Source organism: Chrysemys picta, chromosome 5 (genome assembly GCF_011386835.1).
Source record: "Chrysemys picta bellii isolate R12L10 chromosome 5, ASM1138683v2, whole genome shotgun sequence".
NCBI classification, from domain to species: Eukaryota; Metazoa; Chordata; order Testudines; family Emydidae; genus Chrysemys; species Chrysemys picta.
This window is the reverse complement of record NC_088795.1, coordinates 98,958,609-98,981,408: the sequence shown is the minus strand read 5'-3', so window position 1 is coordinate 98,981,408 and position 22,800 is coordinate 98,958,609. Positions and strand designations below refer to the sequence as shown.

The window sequence follows — 22,800 nt, the reverse complement described above, 5'->3', positions numbered from 1 at the left end:
AGGGGGTGGTAGAAAGGAACTAGTTGCTGTTCCCTGATCTTGTGGCTGGTTCTCCACTTGCCCCAGTGTAACTTAGAACAGCCTAGAGGCCATTCTAAAATTTGTCAGCTAGTAATAGCACCTAAGGGGCTATCTGCCAGCCAGGAATTGCTGGAGCACTGTGTGATCTGGCCATCCCATTCCTGCTCTACCATAATCCTAAACTGGAGGCTCCAGAAAGGTGGCATAGAAACCAGTGCTGCAAACTCTGTGCCAGCTGGGAACTCTCCCACGCCAAGGAAATCCTCACATAGGGAGATCTGCCTGTTCCCAACCCCTTTGTCTTCTAGATGTCTGTAGTCAGGGGGCCAAAGTCACCCCGATGTAATCACTAACATCAAAGGAGATAAACAGGGAGGAATGTGACCCCTAGTCTTCAGTCTCTAGCAAACAGAGCAGCAGCCTCTGAAACCAGCAGCTGTGTTGCTATATGGTTAGACCCAGAGAGGATGCCTAGGTGTGGGACTATCTTGTTCCTTTGGCCTGTGGAGCCCACACAAGTGAGCATAGCTAGTAACCCTCAGTGAGTGGTGCCGGAAAATGCATTTGCTGCCTCACATTTATAGAGAGGATGGTGATTGTCAGATTTGAATAGAACAATTGGCCAAACTCAGCAGGAAGAATACAGACCTACTGGTCCCAGCCATAAAAATATTCTAAGTATCACCACAGCTGGTTGGGTGGGGTGTTAATTTACCCAAACCAATCTGAATCTAAAAAGTTCAAAGAACTTTGCTCAGTTCAAAGAACAGGCTGAATTTCAAGCCTCTTTATTCTCCCCACCCACCTCCCAACAGGTTTGCCCAACCTAGTAATTATACTAACCTGCACCAGGTTTAATGGTAACTGGATTGACAGCAGACAACTCCAAATTGGGTACAAGCTCATATCCTTTTTCTTGCTGTTTTCCTTTCCCTTCGTGGTATCTGCTATATATGCCACGGCCTGCAGAATATCCCCCCAGATAAGAGCCTCTGGGGCCAGGGGCTCTGTTGCCAGCTGCACCTCGCCCTCTGCCTCTTATGCTGCCTGCTTATAATAACAACATAACAAAATGAGGATGAATAACACAGTAACAGCAATGGGGGAAATGCTTAACACCCCCACATATAGGCATTTGGATAGTAATAAGCTTGCTGAAGTTAGAATAGCTGAATTTGAATGACTCTGTTCTTGAAAACAAAGGGAATCTTGCTCGAATCAGGAATGCACAATCAGACAACGCATTTTCTGTTGTTCGTAGTATTATTCCTTGCATGACTAGATTTTAGTGGTTTAGTTCAGACTTTGGTATTCTCTGGAATTTATTAATAATGTTGAATTTATATCAGCAATTTCGCACACATTACTATTGTGCTTTTGGTCCTGTGATGTAGTGGTAGTTTTATGACAGGTTGTCTGGGTATTCAGACCAGGGGTTATGGAATTTTCCTAAAAGCGGGGGGAGAAGGCATGAGGCCCCACCCCTGCCCATGGCCCCACTCCTGCCCCTCCTCTTCCCCCCCCAAAGCCCTGTCCCCTGGCCAAGCCGGAAGCCAGAGCCAGGCTGGGGAACCCGGGCCCCTCCACCTGCTCGGGGAGAAGGGCCCTAGAGCAGCCCCTAGCCCATGTCCCTGCCTCCTGGGCCTCCCTCTGAGGACAGATGGAGGGTCCGCAGCTCCCCACAGCTGCACACATGGCTCTTACCCTGACTTGGCTTTGGCTTCTGGCCTGAGGGCAGGGCCTCGGGGGCCGATGAGCTGCAGCCAAGCCATGGTAAGAGCCACCCGGGCAGCCGTGAGGAGCAGGAGACTTGAGGGGCGGGGACATGAGCTGGGGGCTGCTTTCAGGGCCCTCCACGTCAGGCAGGGTCTGCAGCTCCCTATAGCTGCTGAGACCTTGGGGGGGGGGGGGGGGGAAGAGGAGAGGCAGGGGGCTGGGTCTGTGGCAAAAAGTGGGAGGGCCATGGCCCCTTGCCCACCCCCTGTTCTGGTGCCTCTGATTCAGACATGCAATTAACTGATTCCTAGTGCAGAAATAGTTACAGATATAAATCCGGAGATTGAGTTGAGGCTGGAACTTTTGACCAGTTAGGGTTTACAAATATTTCTGTATTTATATAGGTGTTAAAATAATAAGCTCATGCTTACTGTTAAATTGAACTTGGCTGGAAAATACATTTTCAGAATTTCAGTAAATTATATTCTCTGTAATGATAGTACAAAACCACTTGCAATTACAAATGTCAGTTATAATTGTTGGAATTTAAGCCTGAATGATTAATTTTTTGGTTAATTTTTAATATATAGAATTCAATAACAATTAAATTCCAATAATAAGAAAAATACTTCTAACTTGTATAGCACCTTTCATCAACAGATCTCAAAGCTTTTCATAAAGGAGGGTATAGTATGATTAGTTTTTTTTACAGATGCAGTAACTGAGGCATAGATAGTTATGGCTAAGGTTTTCAAAGGCATCCTGTAATTTTGGATGCCTATTTTGAGACACCTACGATCTGATTTTTCAGAGCACCCAGCGCTGAAGTCAAAGGGAGGTGCAGATGTACAACACTTTGGATAATTAGACTCAAGAAGTCTGGTACTCAAACTATAGGAAACTTCTGTTGCTTGCCCAGAGTAATACAACAGTAATAGAAGTCAGATCTCCTGACACCCAGTCCTGTGTTCTATCCACTAGTGCACCCCTACCTTACACCTGTCTTAGAAAGGGATTGTCAAAAGAAAAATATCTTCAATATACTAGCATTAATAAAATAAGACAGAGTATAATTATGATGAACTGTGCTGCAAAAGTAAGTTCAGAAATGTAAATGTAAAACATGTCAGCTGTTACCTATTTAAGACAGATTCATGGCCCCTCCTTGAAAGCAGAGCTGGCAATAATGTCCCCTAATTATACCATATTCAACTGTGCTTACTAACCTTTCACAAAGTAATCTCGGTTGGGACCGATGAGAGCATTGTATGGATATCCATAATACGCTAGTGTGTATGGATCGCAAGAGTAAACATAGTTGGGTTGCTGAGTTACTTCTGTTGTTGTTGTTGCTCCTCCTTTAGCTGCTTTCTGATAACGAGTGTACTGCTCTTTGTCTACTGGTTTGGCCAAGGTAACTTCCAGGCACGAGCCTTCAAGTTCAGTGCCATTGAGGTTGTTCATGGCGTGAACTGCGTCTTCCCTACTTGTAAAGTGCACAAAGGCATAATCACGTATTTTTTTAACCCGTTCTACGCAGCCAGGGTTAAACTGGCCAAAGATCTTTTTAATTGTATCCTCTGTGGTTTCAATCATTAAATTCCTCACATACAGGATTTTAACAGTCTCCATTACATCTTCATCAACATCTATCTCTGGTTCTGCCCAATCAACAGCAATTTGGTGGCCCCACAGTTGGATTCTCCCAGGCATCAGCTTTCTCCTCGCCATTGCGGCTGCTCGATGGCTTTCATACTCCACAAAGGCGAAGCCTCTATTTTTCATCTTGTCTGCTGCACTCGCATACACAATGACGTCTAGCACGCCCTCTGTCACCTTGGAGATCTCTTCTAGTATTTCCTCTCTCTTCTTCATCTTGGGTATACCTCCAATGAACAGCCTGCAGTTATCCACACTGCAGCAAACACCTAGAAGCCTACCAGGACGGATTTCGTAGTTGTTCAGTTCTCTGACGGCACGTTTGGCTTCGTGCTTGTGTGTGTACATAACAAAAGCATAGCCCCGATTTTTCCCATCAAAGTCCATCATCAGGCGCATTTCATAGATACGTCCTACGGACTCAAACACAGGCACTAGCTCGTCTTCGTACACATCACGGGGAATTTTACCAACAAAGACTTCACAGCCACGAGGAGGGTGCAACCCCTCCCAGCCAGGTGGTGGCCCGCCGTACTTGCGCTGCCCGTTCTCTTGAATCATGGTATATCCAGTACGCTCCATGAGTGCCAACAGAGCAGCCTCATTAGGTGCACCAGCGACACCTTCGGGAACTTTGGTTGTAGACATGTTGGAGGAGTCGTTACTCATCCTAGCAGTGGAATCCTCAGCTGTCATTATGTCAAAATCATTCAAAGTGTAATGAAACCTAAACAAAGAGAGGGGAAAGTAGGACATTAATTAGCTGTTGTTAACATGACAGGAATCTGACTTTTTTCTGCAGTTTATGTGCAAGTTTATTTTTCAAGATCAGGACAACTATTAAATACAAAACCATAAAAATTAAATAGCAAAATATACTCTCCTGCATGCAGTGGATACTGGCCCAGGAAACTCCCTGAGATGAGTTTCCTTCAAATCTTCCCCTCATATGAGAGAATCTAAAAGGGGCTATGGAGGAAGGTGGTGGTCCAACTTCCCATGAACTATGCAGGTCTTGTTCTTGCACCCTGTCCGTGCAAAATTCCTCTCTGAGGTGAGTATAGGCATGTAACCTGGGTGAATGCTGCTTCAAGTAGTTACTTGGACTATGTCTACATGAGAGCTTACAGCAGCGCAGCTGTACCAATGCAGCTGTGCCGCTGTAAGATCTCTCATGTAGCTGCCCTATGCTGGCGGGAGAGAGCTTTCCCGTTGACATAATTAAATCACCCCCAATGAGTGGCAGTAGCTATGTCAGCGGGAGAAGCTGGTGTAACTTATATCGCTCAATCGCTTATATCGTTGTTTTTCACACCCCTAAGCAACATAAGTTTTACTGACATAAGTGGTAGTGTAGACATGGCACTCGATGCAGATAGCTTCTGCCACAGGAGGGAAGGATACCACGGAGAACAGCGGCCACCTGGATCCTCAAAATCCAATGGAGCCTGATCGTCTGGTAAAAAGGGACTACTGCTGGATCAGAAAATGAGTGATCCTACAGAACCAGCATTCCCCATTTCCATGGTTCCCTGCTGGAATCCTCGCTATCAGTGTACCCTATACTCATGATCAATTAGATATTAAGTAATTTTACAGCAAAATATGGGCAAGGCTTATTAAGCGCTGGAAGCAGTACTTGTAAACTAAGAACTTCCAGGTTTCTGTGGACTTGCAGAATAAAATCTGAAATGGAAATAAAACAATTTTAACTTTGTTTATGTAAAGAACGGTTTTGGTCCCCTGGCAGTAATCTGGTAAATTTAGATTAGCTTCCTAGTTGCCAGTTGAGTTAATTGTTTTTGTTATGGTGTCTAACACATTTGTCTTCTTTAGTAAATTAATTAATTACTTTACAGAAGCTGAAAAGAATAATTCAGGAATTACAGATAAAATCTCCAATTACAAACCAGCATTAATTGCCCACTTCACCTTATATGGCCCCTTAGAATATGTGTTAACTACTTATGCTAAACAATCTGTTCCACCTTGTATTTAGCTGTGGCACCTTTCCCAGACCTGAGGAAGAGCTCTGTGTACCTCAAAATCTTATCTCTTTCACCAACAGAAGTTGCTCCAATAAAAGAGATTACCTCACTCACCTTGTGTCTCTACACAATCAGCACAGTAAAGCTACTGGAAAAGGAAAAGCAGTTTATGAAATTTTGTTCTGTATTCAAGTAGAACACCAGTGAGGGAGGTACTGTCTGTCTACTTCTTGAGATACCATTTCTATCCTCTTTTTGAGGCAAGACTAACTGCTACTACAACTGAGTGCTAATGATGATTTTCCTCTAGCTCAATTAAAAGAATAGTTGCTTTTGGATTTTGAAGATCACTGATGCATAGATATTAAAGACAGAAGGGACCATTAGATTATTTAGTCTAACCTCCTGTATACCACAGACCATTACATTTCACCAAGTAGTCCCCATATGGAGCTAAATAACTTATGTTTGGCTAAAGCATAACTTCCAGAAAGGCATCCAGTCTTGATCACAAGACATCAAGAGATGGAGAATCCATCACTTGCCTTGGTAGTTTGTTTCACTGGTTAATCACCACTTGCTGTTATTGTTTGTCCACTATGCCCCTTAAATTTTTCAGTCACTACATTCTAGGATATTGTCCCCCATTATGTAGGTATGGCTTGCATCCTTTGGTCTTGGATGTATCACCTTGTATCTGGCTGCATTAAAACACATTTTGTTTGAATGGGGCCAGTTTATGAAGTGATCCAGATCGCTCTGTATGTCTGCTCTGTCCTCATCATTATTTATCTTTCTGCCAAACTTTGTCAGCTGCCAATTTATATTCCAGATCATTGATGAAAATACTGAGTAGTGTTAGGCCTAGTACTGATCCCTGCAGAACATCACTAGAAACACCCCTATTCAGTGATGATTGTTTGACAAGATCTATTTTCCGTAAAATTGGTTGAAGTCTGAGCATGGACAGATTGGCCCTAGTTAGTAGATTTTAGTCAGTCGGATGTAGTTCTGCTGGAACAATATGTATGCCAGGTCTTTATGCTTGTGTGTTCAGAGCTGAGCGCTTCTGTAAAACGGAGGAAGCATGTAAAGATCTCATTTTCTAGGACAGGAGTTCTGAAAAGAGGCTTTAAGTGTTGCTGCCATTGAAAGCTAGTGGAGAATCTCTTGCATGTAGGGCAAATGTTACACTCCACAGGTACGTACTGCCCAAGAGGCAGTGGAACTAATGAGGTTCTGATGTGCTGAGGGAGGGTGTGAAACAGAAGCCTGGGTCACAGGTGCTGCAGAGCAACTCCTTGGGGTCTGTGTATCCTGGGGGGATGAAAGGGAGGGTTCTGTCTCTGAACTGGTCTGATGCAAATGGAAAGGATGTAACTCATGACCAATAACAGTTTCATCTATAAAGGGGAATCTTCAGTAGCTTTCAACAGTAGTAGCATATAAACAATCTTTGAGCAACTCCAGTCACTAGAGCCAGAGACCATTATGTGCTCTATAACTTTTAAAAACACATTTCAAAACCTGCCTGTGTGACCTTTCATATCTTTTTGTTGTCCTTGTTTGAAGCAGAAATATTCTGTATCTAAACATCAGCACTCCTCACAGAAGTGGAAGGTAGAGCAGTGGGTGCATGTTAGAGGGTTAGAGAGAGGGAAATTTGTATGTATTTCCTTTCTTTTAATGAGATCTCATTAAGAAATTTTGATTCCCCTCCCTCCCCCTCCCTCCCCCTCAAGAATTCTAAAAATCAACTCTGTCATCTCAGTTATTTCAAGTCTTTGGCAGGGAATTGTCCCTAAGTTTGCAATAAGGCCTCAGGATATGTGTACAACTTCAGTGTCACAGTGGTATTGCTATACTTACTATATCTGTTCCTGGAATCAGTTATCCACTGCTAGTAATACATAAAGTTCAGAGTAAGTACCTCAAGACTCTGTGAGAAGTAACTTCTTAGAACAACACTTCTTACAAATAAGATAAGGCTCATGGCACCGAATGTAAACTTTAGACTGTTGGTATCTAACCCACTTGATGTATGGATATGGGGAGTGTAATATATCAACATGTGCACATAGTGGTTCGAGTTAGAGTGGGTGAAAATTTTCTTATGGAATAGTTTCCTGTTGGAAAATGCTGTTTCATCAAAATTGATGCATTCTTTGGGAGTGTGTCAATTTTGATGAAATTTCATTTAGAAAATTTTTAAAAAAAATTTCAATAAGATTGGAGCATTCCATTTTGACAATATAGGAAGGGATCATTTTGATATTTTTGTTTCAAAACAATTGTTTCAAAATTTATGTTATAAAAATTAATATAAAAATGAAAATAAAACTTCTCAATGTATCAAAACACAATGTTTTGATCTGATTTGCTGATGGCATAGCTGCTTCTATACTGGAGTTTTGTTGGCATAGCTATGTTGGTCAAGAGTATAGTTTTTTTCACACTCCCGATTGACATAGCAATGCCAGTAAAAGCTTTAAGTGTATACCAAGCCTCAGTGTTCTGACTTTTTCTGTCTCTGTTCCCTTTATTTTTTCATGTCTCTTTTCTCTATCCTGAGTACTTTTTCAGATTCTCTTCCTGTCTGTTCCATTCCACTTCTTTCAGCAATCTATCTCCCCCTTTGTTTCCCCATGTTCTCCCGCTGTTTTCCTCCAAGTTCTTTCCCCACTCTGCTTTTTCCATTTCCATGTATTCTTTCTCATCCATAGCTAGCCACCAGTACTGGAACATGGGTCCTTGTGGGTGCCCAGTTGTTACTGCAGTACCACAGAGTGCAGAGACCAGAACTGTTTAGAGACCTCAGTTTGGCCCACAAAATCTATTTTACTCACTTAGTTAAACACACATTTTAGCTTTGCCTGCTGCATGACACAACAGAAATCTTCACAAAGTTCAGGTAAAATTTCTCTTGGCCAGAAAAAACACACAGTACATGTTTTCAGGGCATTCTCGTTTTTATGCGTCCGACGAAGTGGGCATTCACCCATGAAAGCTTATGCTCCAATACATCTGTTAGTCTTAAAGGTGCCACAGGACTCTCTGGTGCTTTTTACAGATCCAGACTAACACGGCTACCCCTTTGTACTCGTTTTCATTGTTACTGCCTTTTCGTACGTTAGATTGATTTTTTTCAAAGGTGAATGGGCAAGACTTTATAGCAACCAATCTCATGCACAATATTAATTTTAAAATGTTTTTCTGAAATGTACAGAACCATGTGTACATTGTTAGTATATAATAAACTGTCAATTGAAACTTAAATCTGTTACCATGAAAACTGTATCTCTGCAGTGTGAGAGCTAATATTGTACACATTTAGTAGGCTGGATTGAGTCAGATGATTTCCTTATTTCCATTAGGAATGACTAATATGGGGAAAACCAGAAAATATATATTTACACTTTGAAGCACATGGTCTTATGATACATAAGAGCACAATTCCTCATCTAGTATATCCAAAGAGGAGGTTGCACCAGCTTCACAATGACACAGGATCATATGAAGAAAAGACTATTCCTAATCTAAACTGTTGTGAAAATGAGACTGTAGGAGTTAACAAGTGTTATGTGATTAATTATTTGGGAATGGATTAAAATTGTGGTTGCTATAGTTACAGTTGTAGTGCATGCGCAATCTCTGAAATACTCAGGAATTTTAAAAAACAATACAAAGCATTGATTAAAAATTGGAATATATTTAAGGAATAATATCCATCCATATATCTACCTACTTATATTACTCCCATCACCATAGTATATAAGCACCTCACAAATATTAATGAATGACTTTCTCCTCACAGCATTCCTGTGTGGTAGGGAAGTATTTATTCCATTGTGGAAGATGGGGAACTGACTCATGAAAATATTGTATAACTTGCCCAAGGCCACACAAGAAGTCTGTAGCAGAGTCAGGTGCTGAAGCCAGATCTCAAGAGTCTTACTGCAGTGCCTTAACCTCAAGGCCATCTTTGAAAATCATTTGTTTAATATCTGCACATATATGGTATTTATGATATACAGTGTGACTCTATATTCCTTTTATGCCTTTCCCCTCATCCTCTTTTCAATTAAAAGTTTAACAATTTATGTTCCAAAAACCAAACCCAGTTTGGGCTACCTTTAAGGGCTGCTGGTTGAGCTCCTCAGGGGTATGCAGGAATCTCAGTTTAAATCCCCTATCCTGGCCTCTCACTGCCCAGGTGAGCAGGAACCAGGGGTTCAGGAGAGACAGAATACTTGGCCCTTGGGATACATGATAGTTTTCTTTTGCTCATCAGCAACCCCTCTGGTTGATTATCTATCTAATCTGTATAGACATTTGTACCTCAGCCATTACTGTGGATTCTGAATGTCTAAAGATGAAGGCTATGTCTACAGTGCGCACCTTACAACGGCGCTGTTGTAAGGTGTGCAGTGTAGCTGCTCTTTGTTGCCAGGAGAGCTTTCTCCTAGCAACAAAATAAAACCACCCCCAATGAGGGATGGTAATTTCAGTGCCAGGAGAGCATCTCCCGCTGACGAAGTGCTGTCAGATTTTAATTATCCATTCTAATGCTTTTCAGCAGCTTCTTTAAAAAAAAATTGAGATAAAAAGTATTAGTTTAGCAAATAGACTTAAACCTGAAAAACTCAATGCTACAGATATTTTCCTGCAACTTAGGCTTTGTCACTTACACCCTCTGACCCTAAAAAATGTTCTATGAATGCAATCCACAAAAGCCAGCATGCTAAACAGGAAGCCACATAAGTTAGCCAATGGGAGATGCCAACAAGAGGAGGTGTGTCCTAACCCCTACCCCCCTCATGGAGATAGGTGCCTACGTCAGGGCTGCAGGAAGGAACCCTCTCCTGCATTCAGGTGGCTTAGCTGCCTAAATTGTTTTTTGTGATAATGAACTAGGCATGTGTTTCATTCCACACAAACTGACTGGAGGAGGAGCCCACCTTATAACTTTTAGCCACGTGGTTAGAACACTCACATGGGATGTGGGAGACCTAAGTTCAATTCCACTCTCTGCCTGAGGGGGAGAAGAGATCCCTGTTCAAACCCTCTGCACCTCATGGGCTTAAAAAGTCATTGGGCCACATATACAGAATGAGAGAGATTCTCTACCCTGGTGATTAGAGTACCAATCTGGCAGGTGAGAGACCTTGGGTCCAGTCCCCCTGCTCCAACCACGCTTTAATTGGTTACCCAAAATGCAAACAGCTTCAGCAGGAGAACTTGAGGGATCCCCACATCCGAATATTCCCACATTAGTTAGGGCACTTTCCTAAGATGCATGGGAGGCTCCTGCTGCCTCCTCCTCTGAGCAGATTTTGAATGGGACCTGATCTGGTAGGCATGCTCAGAGGCTGCTTACCAGATCAGGTGCCATGGGTGAGTTATGCAAAGGAATGCCTATCTTCCCCCCCGGGTGGATTACTCTGGGGCTTAGGTGGGAGATCGGCATCCCGACACCTAGAGTGAGGCAGCAGTGTGCATGCCCAAAGACAGAAACATAGCAGCCCAGGGAGCTTTTTACTGCAAATATGTAGGTGCCGAGTATATTTCGGTACAGGCAGCCAAGGAGAAGTTTTGTGGGTTACAGTGGCTCCTAAAATTGAGACTTAGGCCCACATCCACAATGGTACTAAGTGCCTTGTGGGGTTACACAACCATTTACATCACTACTGAAATTAGCCCTTCAGCTATAGTATAACAGAATGTGGAAACATAATGTGGATGTTAGAGAGATGCTGTTGAACTGCAAATGTACATTCTATCTGGCTCACATGTTTTATTAAGGAATCTTATTTATGTGTGCATTCAACCCTGTACCTGTGTTCTGAGATTTGATCTACAGTAGGGTTAGTTAGTGGTATCATGTAAGTGTGTATCAAGGTCAGCGAATGGCACCAGAAGTGAAGTGAAGTGATTGGAAAATACCTGAAAACAAATAACTGCAAAACATGTTTGGGAAACTGAGTGAAAGAAGACACAGTGCTGCAGGAGACATCCACAGACTTCAGTGATTATATAGCACGGTGACAGGCGCCTTACAGAAACTAAGCTAGACAGAGATGCTGGTGAGCCATGCAAGTGCCCATTGACTATAGATACTGACTCCACAGCAAGCTTAGCTAGTCAACAAATGGGTCAGCCCACCAGGGAAGTCCCCCACATAGCCCAGCTCTGTGGCCAAGAATTCCGAAGCAAGTTGGCAGGAAGAAGCTCATGCAGATTCTACAGGAGCACTTTAAAAAGAAGCAGAGAGGTGACTGGGCTCCTATAAAAGCTGAGCACTGAGACAGATGGGCCTCACCTGACGAGGACTGTGCCAGCAACTCCAGGAGACGCTGATCCACCCAGGATCAGCACTTAAGGCAGAGGCGCTAGGTGACAAGAAGTTGACTATGGTGTCTTCTTGTTCTTGTAGGGGAGTAAGAGGACAAAGTTATCTTTATGCACTGGGAAGATGGATGGGAGAAGTTCTTGGGAAATAAGTATTGGTGGGAAGCTATTTGGAGAAGAAATTCTGTACTAGGGAAGAGAATGTGATGGGGTGGTCTTGGCCAGCGCAGGAGGACTCTGTATTAAAGAGGAGGAGCATTCACTGTAGATTTGGGTTTGCAGCATTGCATCTTGGATTATAACCCAGCCAATCTGCACTTTATCTCCCCTTCAGAATTGGGGTAGGTTCCACGTCCATGGAGCCCAGGAGTCTGCAGAGCTTCTGTTAAACATCAGCAGCACAGGATAATTTAATTTGGGATCAAACCTATATAGTGCAACTCTGGTTGTTTTTTGGGGCCTGCTAAAATAGGAAATTTAAAAATAAAATTACCTGATTATCTGATGAGGTTTTCTTAAAATATCCCCACCAGTGAGTTATTTTAAGCTCTAGGACAAATCCTATTAGTCAGTCTGGTTTTCAGAAGGTCATTTATGATTACTGAGTGACTTTAATATAAAAGTCTAAAATACATTTCCTATGATAGACTGCATAAAAAGATCATGTAACATTCATTAGTGAAAACATGTCAGTCAGATTTGCTGTTAGAAAAGTCTCAATTTTGCACTATACAACCTTGCTAGCTGATTTCATCAGGTATTATAGTAAAGTCACGCTATAAACAAAGCGTCCATAGAGGGCATCTTAACAAAAGGTCCTGCGTAATGTTGACACAGTAAAATATTAGTTTCAGTTTTAGGTGTGACCCTTTAATTTAGTTAAAATTCCTTGTATACAGTAACCCTGCCTCTGAAGTTCACTTGCAGCTACAAAGCACCATTACAGTTGAAGAGAAAGTCAAATAGTCTTTTAAAACATCCTTGTTGTTTTTAAAAAAGCACTAAAGTTAAATTACTTGCAATGCCTGATTTAAAATATTTAAAATGTTATAAATTATATCAGAGTCCAGTTTTAGAAACACCAGCATTAGTCTGAGTTTTTTTCAATGCAATGGCAATACTTTTGAATATTGAAAACACTATACCTGTTTGAAGATCCCTTCTGAGGAAATAAAAATGAAGTTAAAAACTTTAATAAAAAATAGTGTATTGGCTCTAGAATTGTTTCAAATATAACATTTAAAATGGTCTTTGATTTGTTATAATTTATGTTCCCTTTCTTGGCAAGATTGTCATGTGACCTGCTTTGACAGTCACTTAGGTATACTACAGGCATTCACTTTAGATTTGATTTAATAAATATTTTTCTTTCATCTGCTAAGCTGTACATGGCTGCAGAAGGCTGAGACTTCTGGCTCCAAACTTAGTTGTAGCCCCGGGTATATTTAGGTACAACCATAGCAGGGAGCCTGGTTACAACATGGTGGTCTGAACCATGCTGTAGCCCAATCTTGTAAACACTTACTACATGGTACAGTACTTTCTACTGCAAGAGAATACAGGATCAGGCCTTGTGTGTGTAACAGATTAGGGAACAACCTGTTGTAACCAGGCTACCTGATTTAGTTGTATTTGTAGTGTAGACAGTGTATTCATCACAGGTGGGTTAGTAGGAGCGTGTTGGCAGAGGAATCAGCTGAGAGTCAGCAAGGCCACACAGATAAGGTTACTTCGTATAGGTCATGATGCCAAATTTTTATTTTAAGGGCCATATCCAGTTCTCACCGAAGTCAAAGAAAGATTCCCGCTGCCTTTGAGGGGAGCTGAATCAAAGTCTCTATCCACACTTGCAGCCACACAGTGAAATGCCAAACTCTAAAAGTTACTTCAGCTGAAGGCTGAAGTTCGTACCCTGTGTTACTGCAAAAAGGGAGTAACTGGTTTCAGCCAGTCTCTTTTGCCAATCCTCTTTTTTAAAAAACCACACACAAAATATAAAGTGAATATAAAGCATGTGCTTTGCTGTATTAGGGCCATAGAGCTCTGTCCTGTTAAAATTAATGGAGAGAATCCCATTGATTTTGATGGGTGTTGGATCAGAAAGGAAATATATACAGCTCCTTTTTATGACAATGTTTAGGGTGGCAGAGGTATACATGTATACAGCTGTATATGATGATGCCTCTCCACTCTTGAGTCTAATTTAGACAGATACACTGCAAAGCAGTAAAGTGTGGGAGCCCAGTGTAGGAGAGAAGGTCAGCTTTGGGAGACTAGCAAAGGGAATTCATTTTAAGAGGATTTGGAGGAGAGGGCGAACTCTTGGCAGATGGGAAAGAGGAAGCTGTTCCAAATAGACATGAAAAACGTCACAAAGTTGAGAGAGGGAAAAAGAAAGAGAGAGAGAGGACTGGGTGGAACAATATGTTTAGGACAAAACAGGAGCTGAGACACAGATTGGGTAGAACTATACAGAACCTCGAAGGTGAGGCTAGAGTTACAACTTGTGCAAAAAGACAGAAGGAGCCAATTAAGGGATATTAATGGCTGATGTGATCAGAGTTAAATCAAAGGAAGATGATTTCAGCTGCACCTTTTTAGATAGACTGGAGGAGTGAGAAGTGTAGAGAGGAAGATGTTACAGTAGCCAAGGCCAACATCAATCACTAAAGAAGTGGAATTAAGGCCTGCCTAGTGTAGCTCAGTCTTCTTGGTTAACATCAGGAAAGGTCATATAGATATATAGGCCATGTTTTAGTTTTTTATATTTATTATTTGTTTTGTCTGTTGACACTTTTTGTTTTAGGAAAGGGGAAAACATATAACCCCACCAAAGATATTTTTTTTCTTAGTTTTTAAAGGGTATCATCACGTTAGCATTTCAGAGATTCATACAATAAGCTTCCATGCCAAAGAAACTCATTTTAAATGTCATTTGTTTATAGATAATATATTTCAACTTCTTTTCAATATTTGATTGACATATACATATCTACTCTTATGATGTGCTATAATACTAGTAGCTACCTAGGGTAGGAAAGCCCAGAGAAGAGAGAATTAATCTCTCTCTCTCTCTGGTCCTCTTTTGTTCTCCTTCAGCCATATACGTTTTTACAGGGCCATAGGGATTCTCTAAACTATAAAGTTCAAATTATGGGTTCTGGAATTCCCACCTCTGCTAATTACAGGTCCATACATATAGGTCTATTAACCAAAATTCGATTAACATCAACTGAAGTTTTGCCATTGATTTCAATGGAAGCAGTATCAGACCTTATTCTTGTGATTTTTAAACTTATTCTGAGCAATTAGTAATGTTAATATTACAAATGGAAAGTTACTGTTTTGGGCAAGATATTTGTAAAAATCAAAATGTAAAGAGAAGCAGGCCACCTAGATTTCCTGCCACTACTAATTATCACAATATTCTCACTTTGTTAACATTAATGTTGTATTCCACACTTTCTTACATATATGGTGTTGTCTGTTAAGACTACAGAAACATTAACAACTGTGAACAAAAAAAGTGCTGTCCTGCTACATCTATAGACTGTTTAGATAACATATAAAATAAAATAAGCAAACTGTATGCAGAGAGTCTGTAAAGATGTATTAGATCATAGTAACATGGTACTTTCAACAAGGAGTCAATTATTCATACAGGGCCTGATCCAATGCTCACTGATGTCAACTGGAGTCTTTCCATTCATTTCAGTGGGCTTTGGATCAGCCCCATAAGCCCAAATCTGTCTTCTCTACTCACTCAAAACTCCCGCAGACTTTAGTATATTTATTGAAAAGGAGTCGTGTGCCAGTATAGGTACTTATGTGTATTTAGGAGATTGTCCTGAGTGAGTCTTGAGAAAGGACTTCAGGCCTGGGCCCACAAGGCCAGATTTTTCACCAGGCCCTGACATTCGTGGACAAAGAATATCCCCAAATGCATAGCTATTTTTACATGTGGGAGTTACATTACAGACACAAAGCACTTTTTCTAGAAATTACAGTATTTATTGCTTACTGCATATGTTGTGGGCATATGTGAGGTGATTGTTGCTAACAACATATGGACTAGGGCGAAGCTCCACAGGATTATTAGGAGGAGAACAAATTATTGAGTCCTTTAAGCACACTAGAAAAAATTCACTCAGTGTTTTCAATTTCATTTTTGGTACTAGGCGGTAGGTAACAAGGTTTTTTGTTGTTTGTTTTTTAACATTGAGAAAAGTAAAGAAATTTAAATTAGGGATGGGATTTTCAAAAGTGCTCCGCGTTAGCCTAACTCTGCTCCCACTGAAGTCAATGGTAAAATTCTCAATAGCTTCAGTGGGAGCACTGTTAGGCCAATGATGAGTGCTCTTGACAATCCCAACCTAAAGGTCTTCCCTTTGTCCTTTAGTTTTGTCCCCTTTCTTAACCCCAAACTTGCTACCCAAAATGCTATACCACAGTAAAAGCTCTTTAGTGTCAACAATTCATTGACTATATGAGTAACAACAAAATTCTTCTAAATTAGGGTTACCATACGTCCTCTTTTTCCCGGACATGTCCGGCTTTTCGGCACTCAAACCCCCGTCCGGGGGGAATTGCCAAAAAGCTGAACATGTCTGGGAAAATGGCGGCTCTGCTCCTCCCCGACTCTTCGGCTCTGTTTAAGAGCCAGGCTGCCCGAGCGCTACCGGCTTCGGGCAGCCCCCATGCCTCCGGACCCTGCGCTGCCGGAGCCCGGGAGGGGAAGTGCCCGGCTGGGGGCGCAGGGTCTAGAGGCAAGGGGGCTGCCCGAAGCCCAAGCGCTACCGGCTTCACGGTTTGCCGGGCAGCCTCCAGACCCTGCGCCCCTGGCTGGGCGCTTCCCCTCCCGGGCTCCAGCTGCGCTGGGGAAGCGCTGGCTGGGGGCGCAGGGTCTGGGGGCTGCCCGACAAACTGTGAAGCCGGTAGCGCTCGGGCAGCCCTTTCCTCGTGGCTGGGAGTGGGAGGGAGGAGGGGGCGGAGTTGGGGCGGGGCTAGGGTGGGGAAATGGGTGGGGCCAGGGCCCATGGAGGGTCCTCTTTATTTGCTGGATATGGTAACCCTATTCTAAATGTCGTCTTGTACTTCTTGATCCTTATAGTAATGATACCTAGGGCTGCATTGTTCAGATTAGAAATTCAGTGCTATGTGTAGACAGGGTAAAGGGATAGTGGAGTTTCTGGCCATGACTTTGGACTTAAAATGAATGCAATTTTGTTCTGTAAAGTGCCTGTTCAAATGGAATCACAGGGTTCCCTATTTAGGGATTTCAATATCAAATGTGTTCAGTTTATGAAGTAAAATATTTTTTTTTTCTAATTGACACCCCTGCAAATTCAACCCATGATCTAAAGGTTAAGCTGAATTCTTTCACCTCAGTCATCATCACCATAACTAAGGGTATAAAGTTTCTGCAGGCCAAATTATGCCCTTAGTTATACCTCTGAAATCCATCTAATGCTACACAAGCCTAAGACAAATCGATTAAATAAAAGGGGAACTAACATTATGCTTCCCATACAAAAATCAAGTCACCTTGTACTGTGAAAACTTCCCTCCTTCCTTGTTGTCCACTTGTTGTCTGCATGATGTTAGGTCATATGCTGTTTAGAACCTGTTCTTGTAAAATACTACCTGATATATCGCTTACTAATGGGTGACAGTGATCAGCATGCTCAGTAGCAAAAATTTTGCAGGACTGGGGCCCCTAGATTGCCAGCTACTCTGAGCTCGTGTCACAGGTGAAATCCTGATCCCATTGAAGTGAATGGAAAAACTCCCAATGATTTCAATGAGGCCTGGATTTCACCCCATCTTTATTTTGTAACGCACACCTATAACAATAATAGCAATAATGCTAATACAAGAATTTGGGGTTTTTATCGTAGTATTTGGACCTATTTTATATGCATGAATAGTCTTACCAATGTCATTAGTAATGAAAATGAATCAAGTGCAATGTAATAAATTCAATATGCCGCAAATATTTGTGATGATAGATGTCCAGGTTTTAATGAGAAATGTTTTTACAGAGTATGTTTACCATGAAAATTACAAAACCAGAATTCTAACACAGATAAGAGTGCTTTCTTTACAAATACTCTGCTAAAGAAAAACACTTCTTTCTAGGAAAAGAGGGAGTGTTTTACTTTGGACTATGTACCCATTGGATCTTGATAACAAATGACAGGATTGGCAAGGTTCTTCATTTGCAATTTAAAGGATTATTCTATTTTTGTGTCTTTTTTAAAATCAGTACATAGACAATAAGAAAAAGAAAGCTTAGGATGGAAAGAACCAAAAGGTCATCCAGTCCACTCCTTGCCTTTTCTCATGTATGAACACACTGACCTAAGTTCTGCCATAGAATATGGCTGTGTAACTTCTACTGAGATCAGTGGGAGCGGTGTGTGAATGTAACTCTGAGTAGAATTTAGGCCACTGTTAATATTTTCTAATTATCATCCTATAATGTTACACACCTCAGAGTGATCAAAGCAGGGTTGAGAGTGTATGAAAGAGATCTATATACTATAATTTCATCTTTTTAGTGTTTGTGATCTGACTTTTCAGCTAGTTGCGAGGGAGGTCCCTGAATTAAACAGCATCTACTGACTCTTAATACAAAACCTATTTGCTTAATTAATTTTGAACAGATAAAAGCATGGATTAATTGTTTTAAATTCACTCTAATCGTCAGCTACATGTTTCTTGTCTGATTTAGTTTTGATCTTTCTCAGAGTTTCATATTACCACGTGAAAATTGTAACAATGTTGGGGCTAATCCTGCAACTTTGATGGTAATGGCATTGCAATGGTGTAAGTGAAAGGTGAATATAGTCCAACGTATTTCCCCCAGGTCAAATGAATGAATATTCAGCATAAAATATCCTCTGTTATGAGGATGGGAACATTTATTGTTAAAATACATTAAACTCAAAGTATTTGGTTTAGTCGGTGACTAAATGCAGCATTTTTTTTTTCTTTGTGCACTGACATTTGACCCCTTTTATAATATGCACCTTGCACCAGGGAAACCTAAGGCACCAGCTAGTTACTCATTAAACTCAGGTACCAATGGCTGACTTGTACATATCATGCTTTTAACTGCCTGATATTGCCTGTGTGCAGAAGAGGAGGAAAAAAGCAATCATCATAGCTGTGAAATTCTGTCATATCGGCAGAACTGAGCTGCAAAGTACAGCAATTTGTGCCTGACCCCTGATCTGTGAAGTTTGTACAAACCTTTGAACCTCTGATTGAAATTGAGAAACTCAGTTTACTAGTAGTAGGATGAGATTGCCAGTAATCGTTACCTCTGTCCAGGGTTAATATTATGAATTAGAAAAATGTTTAACCAGGCAGGAACTGTCTAAGGAGGCACAGACACTATTTTTGACCAATTCAAGACAATTTAAGTCAGTACAATTTGGTAAAAAACATGATTGATTTTGAAAGTAACATTTCTTGGGCCTAAGTAAAAAATGGAATGAGAGGCAGATGTCATTTGAAATTCACCTTTCATTGTTCCTTATTTTTGTTATGAATAGCTGAAGAAGGGGAAAAAATGATTCAAAGCAATTCATTTAACAAGATTGCTTCTAGACTGCAATATAGAATTGAAAATGACCGTGTTAGAAGATTAGCAAAACTACTCCACCTTTTGCTAATGTTCTACATTTGTATCCAACACTTTATCTAATCTCTGTTATAAAGTGCGAAACCATATAAGAAACCCATGGAAAAATAATTTAAATCAACTGCATTATAACAGTCACTCTGCTTTCTATAGACATTCTGAAGAATATGTTTTTCAACTGTGTTAGCTCAATCGAGCTAGCTTAACGTGACTGAAAGGCTCTGTTAAAGCTTTAAACACTAGGTGGGACCTTGGCTACATCACAGCCAGCTAGCATACAGTCATTACCCCGTGTCTTAACAAGTGCAGAAGGCTTTTAATGATTGATTGAGATAACAACAAGATTGAAAAATGCACCCTTTTTGCTGATCAAGACAAGGCCTAACTCAGCATGAAGCACTGCAAAGGACTATAGCTTTGCTGGGGTTTCCCCTTCTCCCCCACCTACATTCCTTGTGCACCCTGTTGACTTCAGGGGGAGATTTGAGTGTGCAAAGAGTGAAGGACTGGGTCCCAAGTATGCATTTCAGAGCACATCTTCTATCATGTTTAACTTAAAATAACACTCCATTAGATAGAAAGTAACAGGTCTGATCCTCTTCTCACTTAAATTAATAGGAGTCTTGCCATTGATTTAAATGGGAACAGGACTGGATTTTAGTAATAAAGTCAATTCTCCTTTCTTTAAACGTACTTGATCAAACTGATTTTTCTCCCATACTTGAGTTCAACCACTCCCCCCACCCCTGCTTCTCTGTTAATATTAACCCCAAAGTACAAACAACATATGAAGATAACTTGTTCACCTTACAAAAAGGATTTTTGTTAACATCATTCTTCCTAGACCTTGTACAATATGCAGGCATTAAACATCCACATTTCATAAACAGAATATGAATGACAGTGTTAGAATTCCATTCTCTTAACATAATACCAAACACTTCCGTATGCAGAGGGACTACTGTAGATTCATTATATTAATAATAATGATATATAATTCTGTTTACTCATATTTCCTAGCCACCATCAATCTAGAAACCTAAAGACATCTGACTAAAGCTGCTAGTGCACTTTTAGAGCTAGATTCTGATTTCAATTCCTTGAATAAGATAGGAATGCAGTACTACAGAACACGAGTAAGGGTAGCAGAACCAGGCCCATCAAAATAAAATGCAAACAGGTGGTAAATGAATGCCTTTCACTTGATTAATTTAAAATAATGGCAAGTAAGTAACTCCTTGAAACCTGATTTTTTTTTTTACACAAACAATATTTAATTAAGCATAAATATATTTAAATTGTTTACGCATATTAATCTTTTAGTTTTAACAGCTCCAAAATTTGTTTTGTTATCCTTTTTTGCATTCATTTGTTCAGGTTGTAGCTCAAGATTAGAAGTAATTGCTTCTTCCTCATACAATTTTTCAATACCCTTTGAATTGCATACTTTTATTCTCAATTACTTTGCAAACATAAAACAAACCAAAAAGCCTACATAAAAAAAGTTTCCCTTACCTCTCCAATCCTGAAATCTAAGTGCGACAGGTTAATAGTATTAGCACCTTTTGCTTGAGCAACCTTTCTCCTAATCACAAGAACTGTGTAACTCTGTTATACAGTACATGCATCTCTTTATTGGTCAATGAGCTTTGGCCATTTAAATTCCTTGGAAGTCATTTGCTAAGGGCACCTGAAATGAGTCTGAGTGGGTGGGACAGAAAGGAAAGCGATGTTAAAAGATCTAGAAAGAAAGCTCCCAACAGCAGTTTGAAAATTAATAGAAACCCATCTGTAACTAATGGATTTTTTGGAGGGCTTGTTTGAACCTTAAGGGAAGAATAGAAGAGAGACGCTTTGACATTTTCACAGGGAGGAGGAATTTAAACAGAAAGATTTCATTCAAACTTTGAAACTTGCAAAAAGGGAGTGAATCATGTACAAACAACTTCCTAGCACAAGGCGTTGTGCAAATAGCTTGTGTTAATCAAAACAGATAAGATAAGGAGAGCACAAATTTTAGTTGACAATGTGATGTTTTCAGTAAAGCCTTTTTCTTTATGCCTGTTTAGCAACATTATTTTAGGCTACTTTTAGTTAGCTTACCTTTGGTTGTACTAAAAAGCAACTGTAGTTCAAACACTGAAAGGTACTTTTACTGATCTCAGAGGCCCCAAGAATGAAAGAATAACAACAGCTGAATACCTGGTGTGTACTATCAGCTTGCAAACACGGAACTCAGAATGTGTTTGCTTGGAAAGGGGAAAAAAACAACAACCAAAAACTGAAACTTAGTATAGAAGGAAAAGCAAAGGGGTGGTAAAACATGATTCATGACAGTAAAAATGGTTTGTACATAACAACGGAACACTAGGCCCCAGAAGCACTTAGGCAAAGTAAACAACACACCTTTTTAAGCAGTTAAGAGAAGAAACCAAACTGAAACACGCTTTGGATGGCAGGTTTCAGAGTGGTAGCCATGTTAGTCTGTATCAGCAAAAAGAACAAGGAGTACTTGTGGCACCTCTGTGTATATATATCTTCCTACTGTATTTTCCACTGCATGTATCTGATGAAGTGGGTTTTAGCCCACGAAAGCTTATGCCCAAATAAATTAGTCTCTAAGGTGCCACACGTACTCCTCCTTACTCTTTGGATGTTGGATTTCTCAGTTCAACAGGTAATATAACCAACCAGTGGGAAAAGAGAGAGAAGGGTATGATCCAGAATATGATTAATTGTCTGGGATTGGAGCCCACCTATACAAAGTTAAAAACAAAAACTGTAGTGCAGGTTACAATCCTTCCTAAAGCTATATCCAGAGTTTTGGGCTGCCACTTTGACTTAAAAACTATTTTCAGAATGCTGATTTGAAACATATTCAGGAATGCTGTTACAATGGGCAAAGTCAGTTGTTTCTATCGGGGTTTGAAGGGAATATTAATTGACAGACTTCTCAAGGGTCTCAACAGTAGACTCCTTGAGGGTAAAGCTTTATCTAGAAGTTAGGACTTGATCTGAACCCCCACTTCCCCATTTTGTTAAATCTCATGCCATGAAATATATTGGCAGTGTGTATATTCTATTTAAAATGGACATGGCTATTGTGCATCCACGGATTTAATTCTTTTTGGTTGTAGCAAACTAAAAAATAACATCTGCCCGGCCAAAAAGATTAAAGTACATGAATCTTTCATTAGTTATAGCAATAGGTTTGCAATCGGGTTGTATTTTAACTGGCACATCCATTCCTTTTCTTCAGAGATTAAAGTTCAAACCAGCAAGTGTAACACCCAGTTTGGGTTTGGTTTTTAGTCAGTTTGGTCAGAATGTTGGACTTGGGACAGCCTGGGCTTTATGTATATAGACCAGTCGTCCCCTACTGGCCATGGCAGTGAACATGTCTTCCTACAGCACCTCATA

The 22,800-nt window shown here is 40.7% G+C and overlaps 1 protein-coding gene across 11 annotated transcripts in view; it reads right to left on the bottom strand.

Annotated features, from left to right (window-relative positions):
• The window catches only part of RBM47 (RNA binding motif protein 47), a 111,968-nt gene that overhangs the window by 8,054 nt on the left and 81,114 nt on the right, over positions 1-22,800 (bottom strand). For 7 of the 11 annotated variants that reach the window (XR_010601507.1, XM_065596955.1, XM_065596960.1 and 4 more), the window contains 2 exons: positions 2,964-4,123; positions 865-1,071 (listed from right to left, as the gene is read on the bottom strand). Coding sequence is in view for 10 of the 11 variants with exons in the window: in XM_065596955.1 (XP_065453027.1) it covers positions 865-1,071; positions 2,964-4,123 (1,367 nt within the window). In the remaining variant the exon portion in view is untranslated. Of the gene's footprint in view, positions 1-864; positions 1,072-2,963; positions 4,124-11,703; positions 11,809-20,895; positions 21,031-22,800 lie in introns of those variants that run through there. The other 4 variants (XM_024106714.3, XM_065596961.1, XM_065596959.1 and 1 more) reach the window with 4 other exon arrangements.